This window comes from Cnephaeus nilssonii, assembly GCF_951640355.1.
Source record: "Cnephaeus nilssonii genome assembly, chromosome: 3".
NCBI lineage: Eukaryota > Metazoa > Chordata > Mammalia > Chiroptera > Vespertilionidae > Cnephaeus > Cnephaeus nilssonii.
In genome coordinates, this window is record NC_137074.1 from 70,770,249 (window position 1) to 70,787,017 (window position 16,769).

General features: G+C 39.1%; 1 protein-coding gene across 13 annotated transcripts in view; it reads right to left on the reverse strand.

Moving 5' to 3' along the window:
* Positions 1-16,769, reverse strand: part of BBX (BBX high mobility group box domain containing) — a 299,144-nt gene that overhangs the window by 66,569 nt on the left and 215,806 nt on the right. For all 13 annotated transcript variants that reach the window (XM_079766288.1, XM_079766287.1, XM_079766284.1 and 10 more), the window contains 2 exons: positions 15,670-15,865; positions 10,375-10,442 (listed from right to left, as the gene is read on the reverse strand). In XM_079766288.1, the coding sequence (XP_079622414.1) occupies positions 10,375-10,442; positions 15,670-15,865 (264 nt within the window). The remainder of the gene's footprint in view (positions 1-10,374; positions 10,443-15,669; positions 15,866-16,769) is intronic.

Sequence of the window (16,769 nt, forward strand, 5' to 3'; positions counted from 1 at the left end):
TTGTTTTAAATTTAACACTCACAGTATTTAAAATATGGATGTAATTTAACAAATACTGGTATAACTACCTTTTCTTTATTTCAGATTTCACTTATCTCACGATTTAGAGGAAAACATATGGGTTTAAGTCTTAGTATTATGACTTTCTTGCTGTATGACCTCTTCAAAGGCTATTTTCACATTTATGAAATGAGGATAATAATAATAAACCAACCTCACAAGACGTATGGGAGGCTGAAATGAGGTTATCCATGTAAGTGCTTATTAGCCCAGGGCCTGGCCCCAGAAACAGGACTCCACGAGAGAACTGGCCTGAACTGAGGTCAGGTGGGCTGAATCACAAAGGCCCCTGTGTGCTACTCGAAGACTGATGCTAAGTCCTCCTGCTCCTGGGTTCAAATCCTGGTTCTGTCACTTCACAGATGTACACTCTTGAGCAGGTTATTTAACCCTTATCTGCCTCCTCTTCTTCACCTAATCCTATCTAATAAAAGAGTGATATGCAAATTGACCGTCACACCAAGACACAAGATGGCTGCCCCCATGTGGTCAAAGATGTTTGCCCCCATGTGGACACAAGACGGCCGCCACAGGATGGCCTGCCGGGGAGGGAAGTTGTGGGAAGTTAGGGGTGACCAGGTCGGCAGAGAAGGGTAGTTGGGGGAGACCAGGTCAGCAAGGGAGGTCAGTAGGGACCCAGGCCTGCAGGGGAGGGCAGTTGGGGGACCAGGCCTGCAGGGAAGGGCAGCTGGGGGAACCAGGCCTGCAGAGGAGGGAAGTTGGGTGGGACCAGGCCTGCAGGGGAGGGCAGTAGTGGGCGATCAGGCCAGCAGGGAGGGCAGTTAGGGGTGACCAGGCCAGCATAGGAGGGCAGTTGGAGGAGACCAGGTCAACAGGGGAGGGCAGTTGGGGGGGGACCCAGGCCTGCAGGGGAGGGCAGTTGGAGGGGACCAGGCCTGCAGGGGAGGGCAGTTGGGGGGGGACCAGGCCTGCAGTGGAGGACAGTTGGGGGGGGACCCAGGCCTGCAGGGGAGGGCAGTTGCGGGGGGACCAGGCCTGCAGGGAGGGCAGTTGGGAGCCAGCAGTCTTGGATTGTGAGAGGGATGTCCAACCACTCATTTAGGCCTGATCCCACTGGGCCTAAATGGGCGGTTGGACATCCCTCAAGGGGTCCCAGATTGGAGAGGGTGCAGCTTGGGCTGAGGGACACACACCCACCTGCACAAATTTCGTGCACCGGGCCTCTAGTAGTTTAATATCCTACATAATAAAAGGCTAATATGCAAATAGACCAAATGGGGGAACAACTGGTTGCTATGACACACACTGACCACCAGGGGGCAGATGCTCAACACATGAGCTGCCCTGGTGATCAGTGCACCAGAAGCCAGGCTCACGGCTGGTGAGCGCAATGGTGGTGGCGACCCCCGAGGGCTCCAGGACTGCGAGAGGGCGCAGGCCAGGCTGAGGGAACACCCCCCCCCCCCAAGTGCACAAATTTCATGCACTGGGCCTCTAGTTTACTTATAAGGAAAATAAGACTTAACTCATAGAGTTTTATGGAGACCAAGAGTTACTCTTATGTAATGCACTTAAGAGCAATGCCTGGAATGAAGGAAGTGCTCAACAAATGTTAGTTGCCATAAGTAACCACACTGCAAGCAAGTGGGGTGCCCAGCAGCTTCAATCCTATAATTATTTCTTCTCTCAAGTTGCTTCAAGTCTTCTGGCTGAGTCAAGACTTATTCACAGTGTACAATGAGAACATTGAAATACTTTTCTTATAGAGTTTATAATAAAGAACACAAATATAGAGGTGGGAAAAAGTGGGTTTACAATAATACAATAATTAATAAGTAATAATATAAGAATAAACTATGTTTCATATACTCACAACTGTGAACCTACTTTTACCCACCCTATATAATAAAGTGCTATAATGTATAATGCTGACACGAACAGCTATGAGGGAATATGAAGAGGAGAAATCAAATTTGGCTCAAAACAAGCAGGAAGGGTTTCCTGGAGGAGATAAGAGATCAATATTAGAAACATAAAACAGAATTTATTATTTTCAAATTTCTGTTATATAGAAATGTTTTGGTTTTAAATAGGCAGATGGTGATCAACAAATGAAAATCAATGTGATTCCCTCTGAAGCCAGAAGTATCATGTGAAGAGTTCCTATCTCTAAACACCTGATCTTAAGACACCATAGAGATGTGTTTTTTTCCTGATGTGCCTGGAACACAGAAGGTATTCTATGAATAACTGTCGTATGAATGAATGAATGTGTAAAAAGATGGCACAGAGTGGGTTCCCACACTGTTCAGTTCTTATACAGGACCTTTAAAGTTCCTTAATGGAGGTATGCCATTACCAGCTAGCATTTTCTCCACTAACTTTGATGCTAACTCTGTTACTCTACTACAGTTGTACTTCCTATATTGGTTTCTTCCAGGTATTAAAAAGTTGTTTCCTCCTTGAGCACCAGGTGATAAACAGAGTAAACTACAACTGTACTTTGCTACAAGTTTTCAATAAACAGAAACTATGTGTGTGCGTACACACGTGCACTGCTAGTAAAGCATACTGTAGCCTGTAGGAGTAAGCCTGATATAATTTATGCTTTAAAGTTAAATATGAAATGCCAAGAATAACTTATGGTAACAGAACTAGATACCTACAAGAATGCTTGCCAAGAGAGTTAAAAATGCCTTACAGGTTTTATTTAATTAATCTTCACAGATGTCTTGGGAGTTACAGGCAAGAGAGTATTATTATTAGCTCTATTTTACAGCATGGAAAGCAAAGAAAAAAGTTGATCATAACTTTATTGTCCTATCTCTTGATTCCAACAAAAGAACTAGGCATTCTAATATCACAGACCCACAGTCTAATACACTTCCTATACATTTGAAAGTTTGCCTTCAGTCATTCAACTAGATATTGATGCCTCCAAACCTTTTACCAGTTATGATTACTCTGCCTAACTTTTCTTATTTTCCACAATTCCCCAAAACATCCTTTCTTGGGTTCAGTACTGAATGTTGTCCTTTCCAATATTAATCCAACCTATTCAATACATTATGGACTGAATAATCTCCCCATGCTCTCTGAATTATATACTCCCTGACTTTATTTTTAAATTTTAATTTAGTTTTACATTTTATTAAAGTAATAAATATAACAGTATAGAAGACTTTTAGTCCTACAGATTACCTCTAGAAACTCGAGGTCAAATAATTATACTTTATTGCATTTTCATCTGTAAATAACTACGTGATATGAAATGTAAGGGCTAAACTCTCTTAATGCAACTGACTTCCCTTTAGCTCTTCCCAGAGTTTGATGTGAACACTGTTACTTCTATTTCTTCAACTTTTACTTTCTTGTTCCTTTAGATTAAAAAGAAGAGTGTATATGTTCACTTAAATCTCTGGGCATTCAGAAAGGTTCTCTGTGCCCCTCAGCTAACCTATTTTCTGCTGGCACTGACATCATATTTCACTGATATAACAACTTCCATTTGATTTCTGATTTAATAGTAAATAGGTTTGCTAAAATCTCCTATTCATTGGAAACACTCCTTTCCATCTCCTTCATTATTCCGAGGTTTCTTCCTGATGAAACGCCTATGTTTACACTATATTTCCCCAGGTCTCGGGACACAGGCTTACTCTGCCATTTTGAGACAGGGGTCACTCCTTTATGCCAGCCTTGCTCAATGACTCTATTTTGCTTCTTTAACCCATAATTCATTAATGAAAAACATTGCTTTTGAAAACTTACCCCAAATAACTAATGCATTTCAATGTACTCTGGATATAAAGGAAATTTAGGGTTGCTCATTTATGTAAAAAATAGAAGATCTGCCCTGACAAGGTAACTCAGTTAGTTAGAGAGTCATTCTGATACATCAAGGTTGAGGGTTTGATCCCCAGTCAGGGCACATAAAAGAATCAAACAATAAATGCATAAATAACACGGAACAACAAATCTCTCTCTCTCTCTCTCTCTCTCTCTCTCTCTCTCAAAATTAATTCAAAAGAAAAAAAAAGCAATCCAAAATAAACTTAAATGCAAATTTCATCCATTTTATTCTTCAGAAAACATCGCTATCACAACAGAAACTAGAGAAGCAAGCCTGACTCAATAATAGTAGCATATAAAAATGTTGACTTAATAATGCAACAGATATGGCACCTTCAGAGTTAATCAGAAGACTGAGGAAAAAGACAAAACACAAACATTTTGTTTGTTATTAAATATCCACTGATCGCTCAAAAACCTATCATTTCTGTCTAAAAACTCTAAGAGTACTTCAGGTAGATCTAGGAAACAGAATAGGCCAAAGAAACTTTTAATCTGAAATTTTATTATTTCAGTTACAGCTAGTCTCTTCCTTTTAGAATTAAAAAAGAAAAACTATTATCTATATTACAATTCCATATTTTAAAAAAATAGACTTTTGAAGACTTTTTCTATGTATTTAGGGCTCAGATTAAAGAACAAAGGAGAGTCTCCTCCCTTTAAGAATAATATTTCAGAATAAAAATGTCATGGGAAGCCATTATGATTAGACCTTCCCTTTCTCTGGGGCAGAATTTTTGTAAAATGTCACTTTATTAGACTGGTTCTACCTAACAGCAAACATAAACTTTACAATAATTATCCATTTCAAATGTCAGAAGTCTAAATTTTCTGTATCTCTCTTCTTAAATCGTTATTCTGTTAATTTTTCTCTCAGAATATTCAAATACCTATTTACTATATTTGTTTTAGATTCATCATCTGCCTAAGCCCCTAAAGTTATATGACCATTTCTCCATATTTGGAATAAGATATTGAACAGAAAATCGGGTGCTAAATAAAGTCTGCTAATGTCTATATGATATGAACTCTCAAACTAACTATATTTAGAGATAGCATTATTCTATAGAAATTTCAATGCTTTATTGTTTCAGTATCTCAAGATTATTTTCAATAATGACCTATATTTCTGAGATGAGAAATAGGGATTATAAAGAAAAAGTTTTAAAAAGCTGTATTCTTAAAAGTGATACATCACATAAACAAATTGAAAGACAAAAATTACATGATCATATCAATAGATGTACAAAAAGCATGCGAGAAAATACAACACCCTTTTTGGATAAAAACTCTCAGCAAACTGTGAATAGAGGGATCATATCTCAACATAATAAAGTCCATATATAACAAACCTACAGCCAACATCATACTCAAGGGACAAAAACTAAAACCATTTCCCCAAGAACAGGAACAAGACAGGGTTGTCGGCTTTCACCACTCTTTTTTTTTTTCTTTATTGATTAAGGTTTTACATATGTGTCCTTAACCTCCCACTGCCCCCCCCTCCCAATCCCCGCTTGTGCCCTCACCCCCCTGGTGTCTGTGTCCATTGGTTATGCTTATATGCATGCATACAAGTCCTTTGATTGATCTTTCCCCTTTCCCCCCACCCTCCCCTGACTTCCCTTTGAGGTTTGACAGTCTGATCGATGCTTCACTGTCTCTGGATCTGTTTTTGTTCATCAGTTTATGTTGTTCATTATATTCCACAAATGAGTGAGATCATGTGATATTTATCTTTTTCTGACTGACTTATTTCACTTAACATAATGCTCTCCATGTCTATTCATGATGTTGCAAATGGTAGATCCTTCCTTTTTATAGCAGCATAGTATTCCATTGTGTAGATGTACCACGGTTTTCTAATCCACTCTGCTGATGTGCACTTAGGCTGTTTCCAAATCTTAGTTATTGTAAATTGTGCTGCTATGAACATGGGGGTGCATATATCCTTTCTGATGGGTGTTTCTATTTTCTTGGGATCCTAGGACAATGGAAACTAAAGAGAAAATAAACAAGTGGGACTACATCAAAATAAAAAGCTTCTGCACAGCAAAAGAAATGATCAACAAAACAATAAGAAAGCCCACTGCATGGGAGAACATATTTGCCAATGTTATCTCCGATAAGGGTTTAATCTCCCAACATTTACAGGGAACTCATACAACTTAACAAAAGGAAGATAAACAATCCAATCAAAAAATGGGCAACGGACCTAAATAGACACTTTTTGAAAGAGGACATACAGAAGACTAAGAGACATATGAAAACATGCTCAAAGTCACTAATCATCTGAGAGATGCAAATCAAAACGACAATGAGGTAACATCTCACACCTGTCAGAATGGCTATCATCAACAAACGACAAGTGCTGGCGAGGATGCGGAGAAAAAGGAACCCTCATGCACTGCTGGTGGGAATGCAGACTGGTGCAGCCACTGTGGAGAACAGTATTGAGTTTCCTCAAAAAACTACAAATGGAACTCCCATTTGACCCAGAGATCCCACTTCTAGAAATATATCGCTTTCACCACTCTTATTCAACTTAGTACTGGAAGTGCTAGCCAGAGTAATCAGACAAGAAGAAAACATAAAAGGCATAGAAATTGGAAAGGAGGAAGTAAAACTCATTATTCGCAGATGACATGATATTTTACAAAGAAAACCCTAAAAACTCCATGAAAAAATGACTAGATTTAATAAAATAAGTCAGCAATGTAGCAGGATAGAAAATTAACACCCAGAAATTGATGGCATTTTTATACACCATTTTATGAATTTTCAAAAAGAGAAATTAAAAAACAATTCCATTATCATAGCCACAAAAAAATTAAGATAAAAAGGAATAAATTTAACCAAGGAAGAAAAAGACTTGTATTTGGAAAACTACAGGACGTTGAAAAAAAGAAATAGAGGAAGATATAAACAAGTGGAAGAATATATCGTGTTCATAGATTGGTAGAATTAACATAATTAAAATGCCCATTCTACCCAAAGTAATCTATAGATTCAATGCGATCACTATTAAAATACCAATGGCATATTTCACAGATCTAGAACAAATACTCCAAAAATTTATATGGAACCAAAAAAGACCTCAAATGGCTGCAGCAATCTTGAGAAAGAAGAAAAAGTTGGAGGAATCACAATACCAGATATCAAGTTATACCACAAAGCCACTGTACTCAAAACAGCCTTAGACTGGCACAAGATCAGACATAAACCAGTAGACCAATAGAACAGAACAGACACCCCAGTAATTGACCTAAGGCACTACACTCAATTAATATTTGACAAAGGAGGAAAGAGCATATATTGGAGCAGAGATTCTCTCCAAATAAATGGTGTTGAGAAATTGGACAGATATATGCAAAAAATAAAATAAAATTAGATCACCAACTTACACCATACACGAGAATAAACTCAAAATGGGTAAAAGACTTACATGTAAGATGTGAAACCATAAAAATTCTAGAAGAAACCATAAGCAGCAAAATCTCAGGCAACTCTCATAGCAATATGTTTGTAGATACATCTCCTAGGGCAAAGGAAACTAAGGCAAAAATAAACAAATGGGATTACATCAAAATAAAAAGCTTCTGCACAGCAAGAGAAAGCATCAAGGAAATAACAAGAGTGCCCCCTGCATGGGAGAACATATTTGACAATGATACATCTGATAAAGGGTTAACATCCAAAATATATAAGGAACTCATACAACTTAAAAAAAGGAAGACAAAAAATCCAATTAAAAAATGGGCAAAGGACCTAAATAAATACTTCTCTAAAGTGGACATACAGATGGCCAAGAAACGTGAAAAAATGTTCAGTCACTGATCATCAGAGAGATGCAAATTAAAATGACAATGAGGCATAACCTCACACCTGTCAGAATGGCTACCATCAACACAACAAATGACAAATGCTGGGGAGGATGTGGAGAAAAGGGATCCCTAGTACACTGTTGGTGGGAATGCAGACTGGTGCAGCCACTGTGGAAAACAGTATGGAATTTCCTTAAAAAAATTAAGTATGAAACTGCTATTTGACCCAGTAATCCCACTTCTAGGAATATATCCTTTGAGACAGCATGGAGGAACATGGAGAATAGTATGTTAATGAAAATAAGCCAGTCAGAGAAAGACAAGTATCACATGATCTCACTCATATGTGGAATCTAATGAAATAAACTGTTGAATAAAATAAATCCAGAGACATAGAAGCATGAAACAGACTGTCAAATCTCAGAGGGAAGGTGGGGGTGGGGGGGGGTGGGAAGAGATCAACCAAGGAACTGGTATGCATATATGCATAACCCATGGACACAGACAATAGGGTGGTGGAGGCCTGGGGTGGAGCAGGGGTTGGGGAGGGAGTGGGGGGACCATAAGGGGGTCAATGGGAAAAAAGGGAAACATATGTAATATTTTCAACAATAAGGATTTTCAACAAGAGAATGATATGACAAAAAAAAAGCTGTATTCTTTTTATAAAAGTGAATCTGGTTTTAATTTAGATTGTCGAAGTATATTTAAATTGTCAAAAGCTAACTTCATTTTGTTAAACATTTCAAACATCCCACGCAAAATAGTAAGAAATAAAGTGACTGTAAATGGCTGTTGAGTTTTTCCTAATAAAAGCAGCAGTTGTTCGAAATTATTTTTTTCTATTTATGCCTATCAACCTTAGTTTGTTGTTTTTCCATTCCTCACTTCCCCCATCACACGATTGCACTGAATGCATATTATCTTGTCACTTTGTTAAATACTTCCTTTCCTAAAGCAACAAGAAATAAATCATTTGTAAGAGCAAGTGGGTATAAAAGTTGTATTCTTAGAAGTGGTCCCTAAAGACATAACTGCTGGCAACTTCTTCCTGAGCTAATTCTCTTTTATCTGATTCAATTCTGACTCACTTCTTACAACCATTTAGCTTTGTTTCTTTAGCTTGAGAATTCTCCAAATGGTTTCTCCCCTTCATCAGAAATCAAAGGTTGAACACTGCTTTGTCAGAACTATGCTGTTCTTGAAAGTGGGGAGGAGAAAATCCCACTAAAAAGAGCCAGGAGTCTAACTTTTTAAGCAAAGGAAAAATGCATTCTTTTGTTTGACTAGCATTTTCATCTATCTGTGAGTTCTACAGATATTTATCAGTTTACCTTTGTTCCTGAAAGTTAGAAAGAATGCTAATAGTTGTTGGGAAGTAATCATTATAATCTGTTAGAAAAGATGATGCTGACTTTCACAATACGAAGCATTGTTGAAAGTCCTGAGTCAGACTGTGTTGAAACCTCGAGTGAGTGTTATTATTCCAACATTCAGTCACCTTTCGAAATGCTTGGAATAGTCTATACCTAGGTGAGAGTTAGTCTGATTGCTATTAGGTAGCAGCCATGTGTTAGAAAATGAAATGATGCTCAAGAAGCTATTCTGATAGGCATTACAAACATGTTGAGTAATGAGTATGCAAAGACGCATAGTGATATGCTTTCTCAGCTAAAGATTAGTACAATGTAAACAACTAACAGTCCACCAACTTACATGCTTTTTGCTCTAATGAATTCAACGGAATCAAAATAAGTTAAATTGAACATTTGGTCAACTATTATGGATCCCAAATGTAAACTATAATAAAAGGCTTTTGTGATGTAAAGGTCTTATATGGTATCCTCTAAAATCACTATTTGAACAAGCTTCAACTATAATCTAATTGGCACACTCATTTGCAATAAAACTGAGCTGACTGCTATTTTGCCCAACATAGCAACTTTGGTTGGGGGTTGAAAAATGTCCATATCAAGTAGCTGAATGTGGTAAAATAACATGACCTTCAGGTTAATTCATTTGGTCTCTGGAAAATAGAAGAATTCCACACATGCAAACTATGCATGGTGAACTGCTACTACCTGCCCATTAAAACCATACCTCAAAATGTTTAGCAAAAGCAGACCAAGGGAATAAAAGACCATAAAATGAAAGTCATGAGGGCCTGGGTCCTTTTCATTTTCCATTTTAAAAAATGAAACAACCTTGGAATGCCATGTCTCCTGATTTTATAAAACAGAAATGTGGATTTACTCAGGAACCAAAGAGACAGACAGTTTTCTCTTTTTTTAATCTCTCATCTTTTCACTAGCAAGTCTAAATGAGAATGTGATAAAAGTAGGGAATGTTATGAATAGAGTTTAATGAATCATAGGACCCGCTGTACTGATGCAGGACACAGTCATGGCAAATGCAAGTTATCTGTACATTGCGTTTCTCATCCCGAGGCTCACAGAACCTCAAAATCTGCACCTGCCTTATGTCTGTGTGCTCTTGCGACCATTCACACCACTTCTGTTACACTCAAGGCACAATACAATGCACATACAGAGCTCAATGAAAACAAAAGTAAAGTCTGTTCAGGAGCTGTAAACAGTGGAAGTGCAGAACTCACAATGTGAACAGAATACAAATGTCTGTATTCTCAACCCATGAGCAGAATGAGGAACCGGCTTACCTCTGATGTGCCAAGCGCATGTTCTCCAGCTAAAAGCAGCATACTCAGTCCTCCCATTTGAGTAGGATCTAAGTCAAAAACAAATAAATCATCAATTTACAACCATTAAATACATATAATTCACAGAGTCAAAAAAGGAAACTCACAAAGAGTAGCAATCAAAATGCAACGGAACCACATATAACTTTTTATAGAAAACTTTTCAAAATTCATTATGCTTGGCATATATGTACTTAGTACTCATACTTTTGTCAGCCTTTTAAATAGCACTGTGGTCCCACCATTCCAACATAATACATTCTTCAATACCATAGCTGTTTTTAACATGAATTATCTCCTTAATCTGATGCTTCTTTCCTTACTGCCTGGAGGGTTTAGGTGGATTTTTTTTAAACAAAAGAATGCTATGCTTATCTTCTAAGAAGTTTGAGATTGTTATTCTCAAATTGTTATTTATGCCATGTAAAATCAGGGCTGATATAAAGAACCAGGCTAAGAGAGGAATTAGAAAACAGAGACAAATTTTATAAATGGGCCTGCAAAATCTAGTAGGCTTTGTTCATACAATCTTTCTCTAAAACTTAAAATTAAAAATGATGTCTTTTTGACATTAAATCTTAGGGGTATAGTTGGGCCCTTCCTTGAAAGGCTTTAAGATTTAAAATAAATGCTTTTTATATTACTGAAGGTCCTTGTTTTCACTCCTTCAGTAATCAACAGAAACAGAAAAACAAAATAAAAACAGCAAGTTGATATATCTCTGACCTGGGGTTATATCTAAACAAAGTAAGTATTACAGACAATTAGAAACCTATATTCTTTAAGGTTTTCTTAAATATCAGAACTGCAATGAAATAACATGTGAAAATGCCTAACTTAGTACATGTAGGTCCTCAATCAATGAGTTTTTAGCCCTGGCCAGTGTGTCTAAGTGGCAATTCCCAGTCAGGGCATGTACCCAGGTTGCAGGTTCAATACCTAGTTGGGGTGCATACAGGAGTCAACCAATCAATGTTTCTCTCTCTTTCTCCTTCTCCCTTCCTCTCTCTTTAAAATCAATAGAAACACATTTAAAAAAGTAAATAAATAAATTAGGTTTTAATTTTGGGAACCTCTCTAGGAGCAGCAGGCATACTGTTGCCTGAAGACATCAGGAGTTTCTTTTCTTTTTCTTTGTGGAATTCTTGTTTAAATGCATACCCTTGAGTATATCTTTGTATACAATCTGTCTCCAGAACTCATGAAGCAACTTTGACCACATTTTAAAAATTGGAAAAAAAAAAAATCTGAGGTAGTTAAAAAAAAAAAAAAGAAAAGAAAAGATAATTAGAGGGGAAAATATGTCACCATATGATCAGGAGGTCAAGCTTAATGTTGAAAGGTGGCCACAGGAAGACACACACATAGAATACACAAGAGCATGCTGATTTGATGAAATAAGGCTTTTTACAGTTAAGAACTATTGTGGCTGTTAAATAGATACTTAAATCTATTTTTTTTTTAAATCAGGAGAGGGAAATGAGTTTAGCAAAATGGAAAAGTTTAATTTGGTTCTCTGGGCAGTTAAATAACTTGGCAGCTATCATTTTAGAGATCAGGAGGATTGGATGATGGCTTTCTAATAAAGATAAAAATGTGTTACTTCAAATGATAAAGTAAAATAGGAACACAAATATGATGATTTTAAGTTATACACCAATGTGACTTTGCAAGAAGTTTGATGTAATGACAAAAAAACATAGACAAAGAAATTACCAACATACCTTATATTAATTTATATTTATATAATGTCATTTACAAATATGAAAAATATATTTATATAAAGAATATGCTTTCATTTCACTGAGAGAGCTTGTTCTAAGTTAAATTCTACATAGCTTTCCCTTCTTGGAAATCATACAACTGACTGCTTTGAGGTTATTCAAAATAGCAAAATGCTGTGTGCCAAGAACTACTGGGAAAACAAAACAAAAAACGAGATTCCATGTTGGGGAAAAGCTTAAACTGGCCCCCAAAAGCCCTACAGTATCCATTAGATTCAAACAGCTAAGAACCATGTTTTAATTAAAGGCAAATTAATTTGCATTCATTGTATTGAAAAGGGAATAACTGGAAGTATCAGCCAATGTTGTACAGTATACACTAAATTAATAAGGGCTCTGATCCTAGATTTCCAACATCCATCACAAGCCTTACATGAGATAAATGCAAAAAAGGTGTTTTTTTCTTTCCTATATTTTGCTCTAAAGAGCACAGTTCTTAAAAGCTGACCTGTACATATCTTGGTTGAAAGTCTGGGTCCCACTTTTAATTCGTAGGAATGTAAGTTAGATTAATAAACTGTCAGAAATGGTACTATAAACAGATACCATTCATTGCTTTCTGTAATTTACCTACAATTATGTTTGGTTTGTAAAGAGCCACTGTGTGCAAAAACAAAACAAAAAACAAAACAAAACAAAAAAAACAAATACCAAAAAACAAAACTATACAGACTGACCTAGATTTAAAATTTGAAGAAAAAGCAATCGAAGATAAATAATAATTGAAGGAATTCAGTTAGAAGCCCATTGTCCATATATTCTTTTTTGGTCCTGATAATGAAAGGTTTTATAAAACACTCCAATGGTGTGGGAAGTCCAGAATGCACACCAAGACTACTAGTAAGTGGTTTAAAGCTAAAATAGTACAAAGTGACAGCTAAAATGAGGAAAAATCCCCGATTTGATTCTTCTGGGATATGTAGAAGTATCATTTTGGAAGCTTGCTCAGAATTATACCAGACACCTACATAACAATCACCTGAAGACTTTGTTCTCCTAGTATGCCACCATTATATTAGAACTAGAGGCCTGGTGCACGAAATTCGTGCATGGGGGTGTGAGTCCCTCAGCCCAGCCTGCACCCTCTCCAATCTGGGACCACTCGAGGGATATCCGACTGCCCATTTAGGCCCAAGGATCGGGCCTAAATGGGCAGTTGGACATCCCTCTCACAATCCAGGACTGCTGGCTCCCAACTGCTTGCCTGCCTGCCTTCCTGATTGCTCCTAACCGGTTCTGCCAGCCAGCCTGATCACCCCCTAACCACTCCGCTGCCAGCCTGATTGATGCCTAACTGCTCCCCTGCAGGCATGGGTCCCCGGCAACTGCCCTTCCCTGCAGGCCCGGTCGTCTCCAACTTCCCTCCTCTGCCAGCCTGGTCACCCCTAACTGCCCTCCCCTGCTGGCCTGATTGCCCATAACTGCCCTCCCTTGCAGGCCTGGTCCCTCCCAACTGCCCTCCTCTGCTGGCCATCTTGTGGTGGCCATCTTGTGTCCACATGGGGACAGCCATCTTTGACCACATGGGGGCAGCCATCTTGTGTGTTGGAGTGATGGTCAATTTGCATATTACTCTTTTATTAGATAGGATTAGTGGCCTGGTGCACGAAATTCATGCACATTAAAAGGGAATTAATTAGAGGAAATATCTTAATATTGCTCTTTGCCCTTTCTCTATAATAGAAGTGTCTGAGATGAAAGAAAATTAGTAAAATGTATATGAAAATCTCCCTCCTGTCAGAGTCTGGGGCGTGCCACGGGACCTAGAGTCAAGTCCCCATCCACCACCCGCACGCGCTTCGAAAATGCAGGAGACCCAGACCCAGCTGGCCAAACCCCCATCAAGCCCCTCTGGGCAGGGGCATAGCTTTAGGTTCCCCAGCCCAGCGACAGGTGGGGGGCGTAGCCTCAGGTCCCCTGGCCCAGCGCCGGGTGGGGGGGTGCAGTCTCAGGTCCCCCATCAAGTCCCGCTGGGCGGAGGGTGCAGCCTCAGTTCCCGCGGCCTGGCGCCGGGGCAGTGGGCGTGGTCTGAGGTACCTCAGCCGGCACTGGGGTCAGGGGGGCACAGTCTGAGATCCCCTGTCAAGTCCTGACAAGTGGGGGGGGCGCAGCCTGAGGCCCCCGGTCAAGCTCCCCAGGTGAGGGGCAAGTCCTGAGGCCTCGTCAAACCCCACCGGGCGGGGAGCACGGCCTGAGGTCCCCCGTCAAGCCCTGCCAGGTGAGGGGCGCGGCCTGAGGTCCCTCGCCCCGGCCAGGCGCCATGCAGCCTCCGGTCCCTGCTATTCCGTCATGATGTTACAGCGTCCCGGCTAATTTGCATATTCCTCTGTTAAATAGATAGATACATTCCTTAGGCTTATACATGACACCACCCCATACTTTGTTATGAATAGTGGCCCTGTGCACGAATCCGTGCATGAGTAGCTCGCTGCCACTTGCCTCCGCTGGCTGGGCACCCACCCACCACCGCTCACAGCTCTCTGCCGCACATAGCTCACTGCCCCGCCCTTCTGTAGCTCTCCGCCACTCATAGCTCGCTACCCACCTCCTGCTGATCGGTCGTTACATGACGGCGTTCTGACCAATTTGCATATTACCCTATTATAAGTATAGATTAAATCACATTAGGCCTACTGGCCATAAAAAAAAAAAGTGTCATCACAATATTGTTCAATCTAATTTCCAAGCTCTCTATATTACAAATGGTTAAGTGCTCTCATTTAGAAAAAAATTGCTTGTAATAAGGACATAGGAATCCTATAGATCAACCTCAACTTCACTGCTTCCCCCTGCCCAATCTCTCAATTTCATCCTGGAAAATTCCTCTTTTGAGTAGTACCATGGCAATTTCCAGGGAAGACAGCCATTTACAGAGTGAGTATAAATACTTTATTTCACGGTTATAAATGCTTTAGCATTCCTTACCACCCAAAGAGTATTAAAGGTCCCATAACAAATGAGGCCATCTGGACTTTTAAATTTGCTCGGCTCATACAAGATTAGGGGCAGGAGAGGGGGTAGGATGGGAATTCCCTCTAAGAAACATCTGTCAGCTCCATCTCAGATTAGTGAGAAAGTTGTTCATATTCTTTCCTTAGATGATCACATCCTCAGATGATCTACACAATTGTGGCTCTTTAAGTACCCATAATAACTAAGGTGCTTACTTAGATAGCTTACAGTGTATGTCTGTAAACTATTTTGTTACATTATAAAATTCCCTGAGCTCCTGACAATCTCCATATTGCTGTCTGCTTTTTCATAATGACAATGTCAGGAATTCACACCTCCTTTAATTATACATATGCATTCTATGTATGCTCCAAAGCTGTAAGATATGCAATTTTGCCACTATTTCCTACTGATCATATATTTTGCTTTTCTCTCCTTTTTTATTCTATCTCTCTCTTTGTATTATTTGGTAAAAGTACTGCCTAAATAAAGAACTGGTAGAATTAGTATTCAAACTCACCAGCCATTCCAAAGTTAAGTTGAGGCATTTCTTCAGTCTTAGCTTTCTTGGGGCTTGGCAGGTCTCTTGAAGAGTCAGATGGGAAGGCCCATAGCTTCTTTCGTGGATTGACAGTGGGTGTTGGGGACTTCACAGGCTTGTTCGTGGTAGGACACCATTTGTAGCCAGGATTTGCTTTCATAAATGCATCTTTATACTATAAATAAAGAATAAATAACAGGTTTTAATGAACACATAGATTGAAAATGTTCTAGCAGACTTCACGTCATTACCCTAATATGGATAATGATTGGAAAAACCCCACTTGCAGTAATTTCAATGGCTTTCCTTGTAGAAGGATGACAATTCAGAACATGAATTCATTTACTAAAAAGTTCATTTGTGGGATGAGGGTACAGAAGCAGCCAATTTTTTATCTTTTAACCCTCAATATTTTATTAGTATACAAAAAGCTGTCTGACCTTGGTGGAGAGAGGGAGTTATTTGTCATGGAAAGAGCCAAAGGCTTTGAAGACAGAAAAACCAGAGTTCAAACCCTAACATTTCCACTAGGGCTATGTTGGCCAAGGATGGAGACCTGAATTGGAGAATATAACACCTCTGGGCCTCAGCCTTTGTCTCCACAGACAGGAAATAACACCAAATGCCTAGGGTTACTATAAACAGGTGCATAGCATGGTATCTGGTACACATTACAAAGTGTGAACAGGGCAGTGACCAGATTCTGCTTACTGTATTCTTTGGTTAAGTACCATAAAAATTAAACCTGTGCTTTGATGTAGGCAAAACTAACAGAGCAAAATAACCACCTATGGGATTAATGAACCAAGATCGAGAAAAGAAGAAGGGGAACAAGGTAGGACAACATAATATATAACTTCCAGTCATTTGAAGATGCAAGGCCACATAGAAGAAAGAGTACTGGGTGCAGAGTCTGGGGACCTGAGTTCAAAACCCATCTATGCTATCAACCAGCTGTGGACATTAAGCAAGTTGTTTAACCTTTCTCAGCCTCAATTCCTTCACCTGTAAAGTGTAACTGTACTTGCCAACATCCCAGGGCTTTATAATGAGCACACGTATTCACTAATGTGAACATG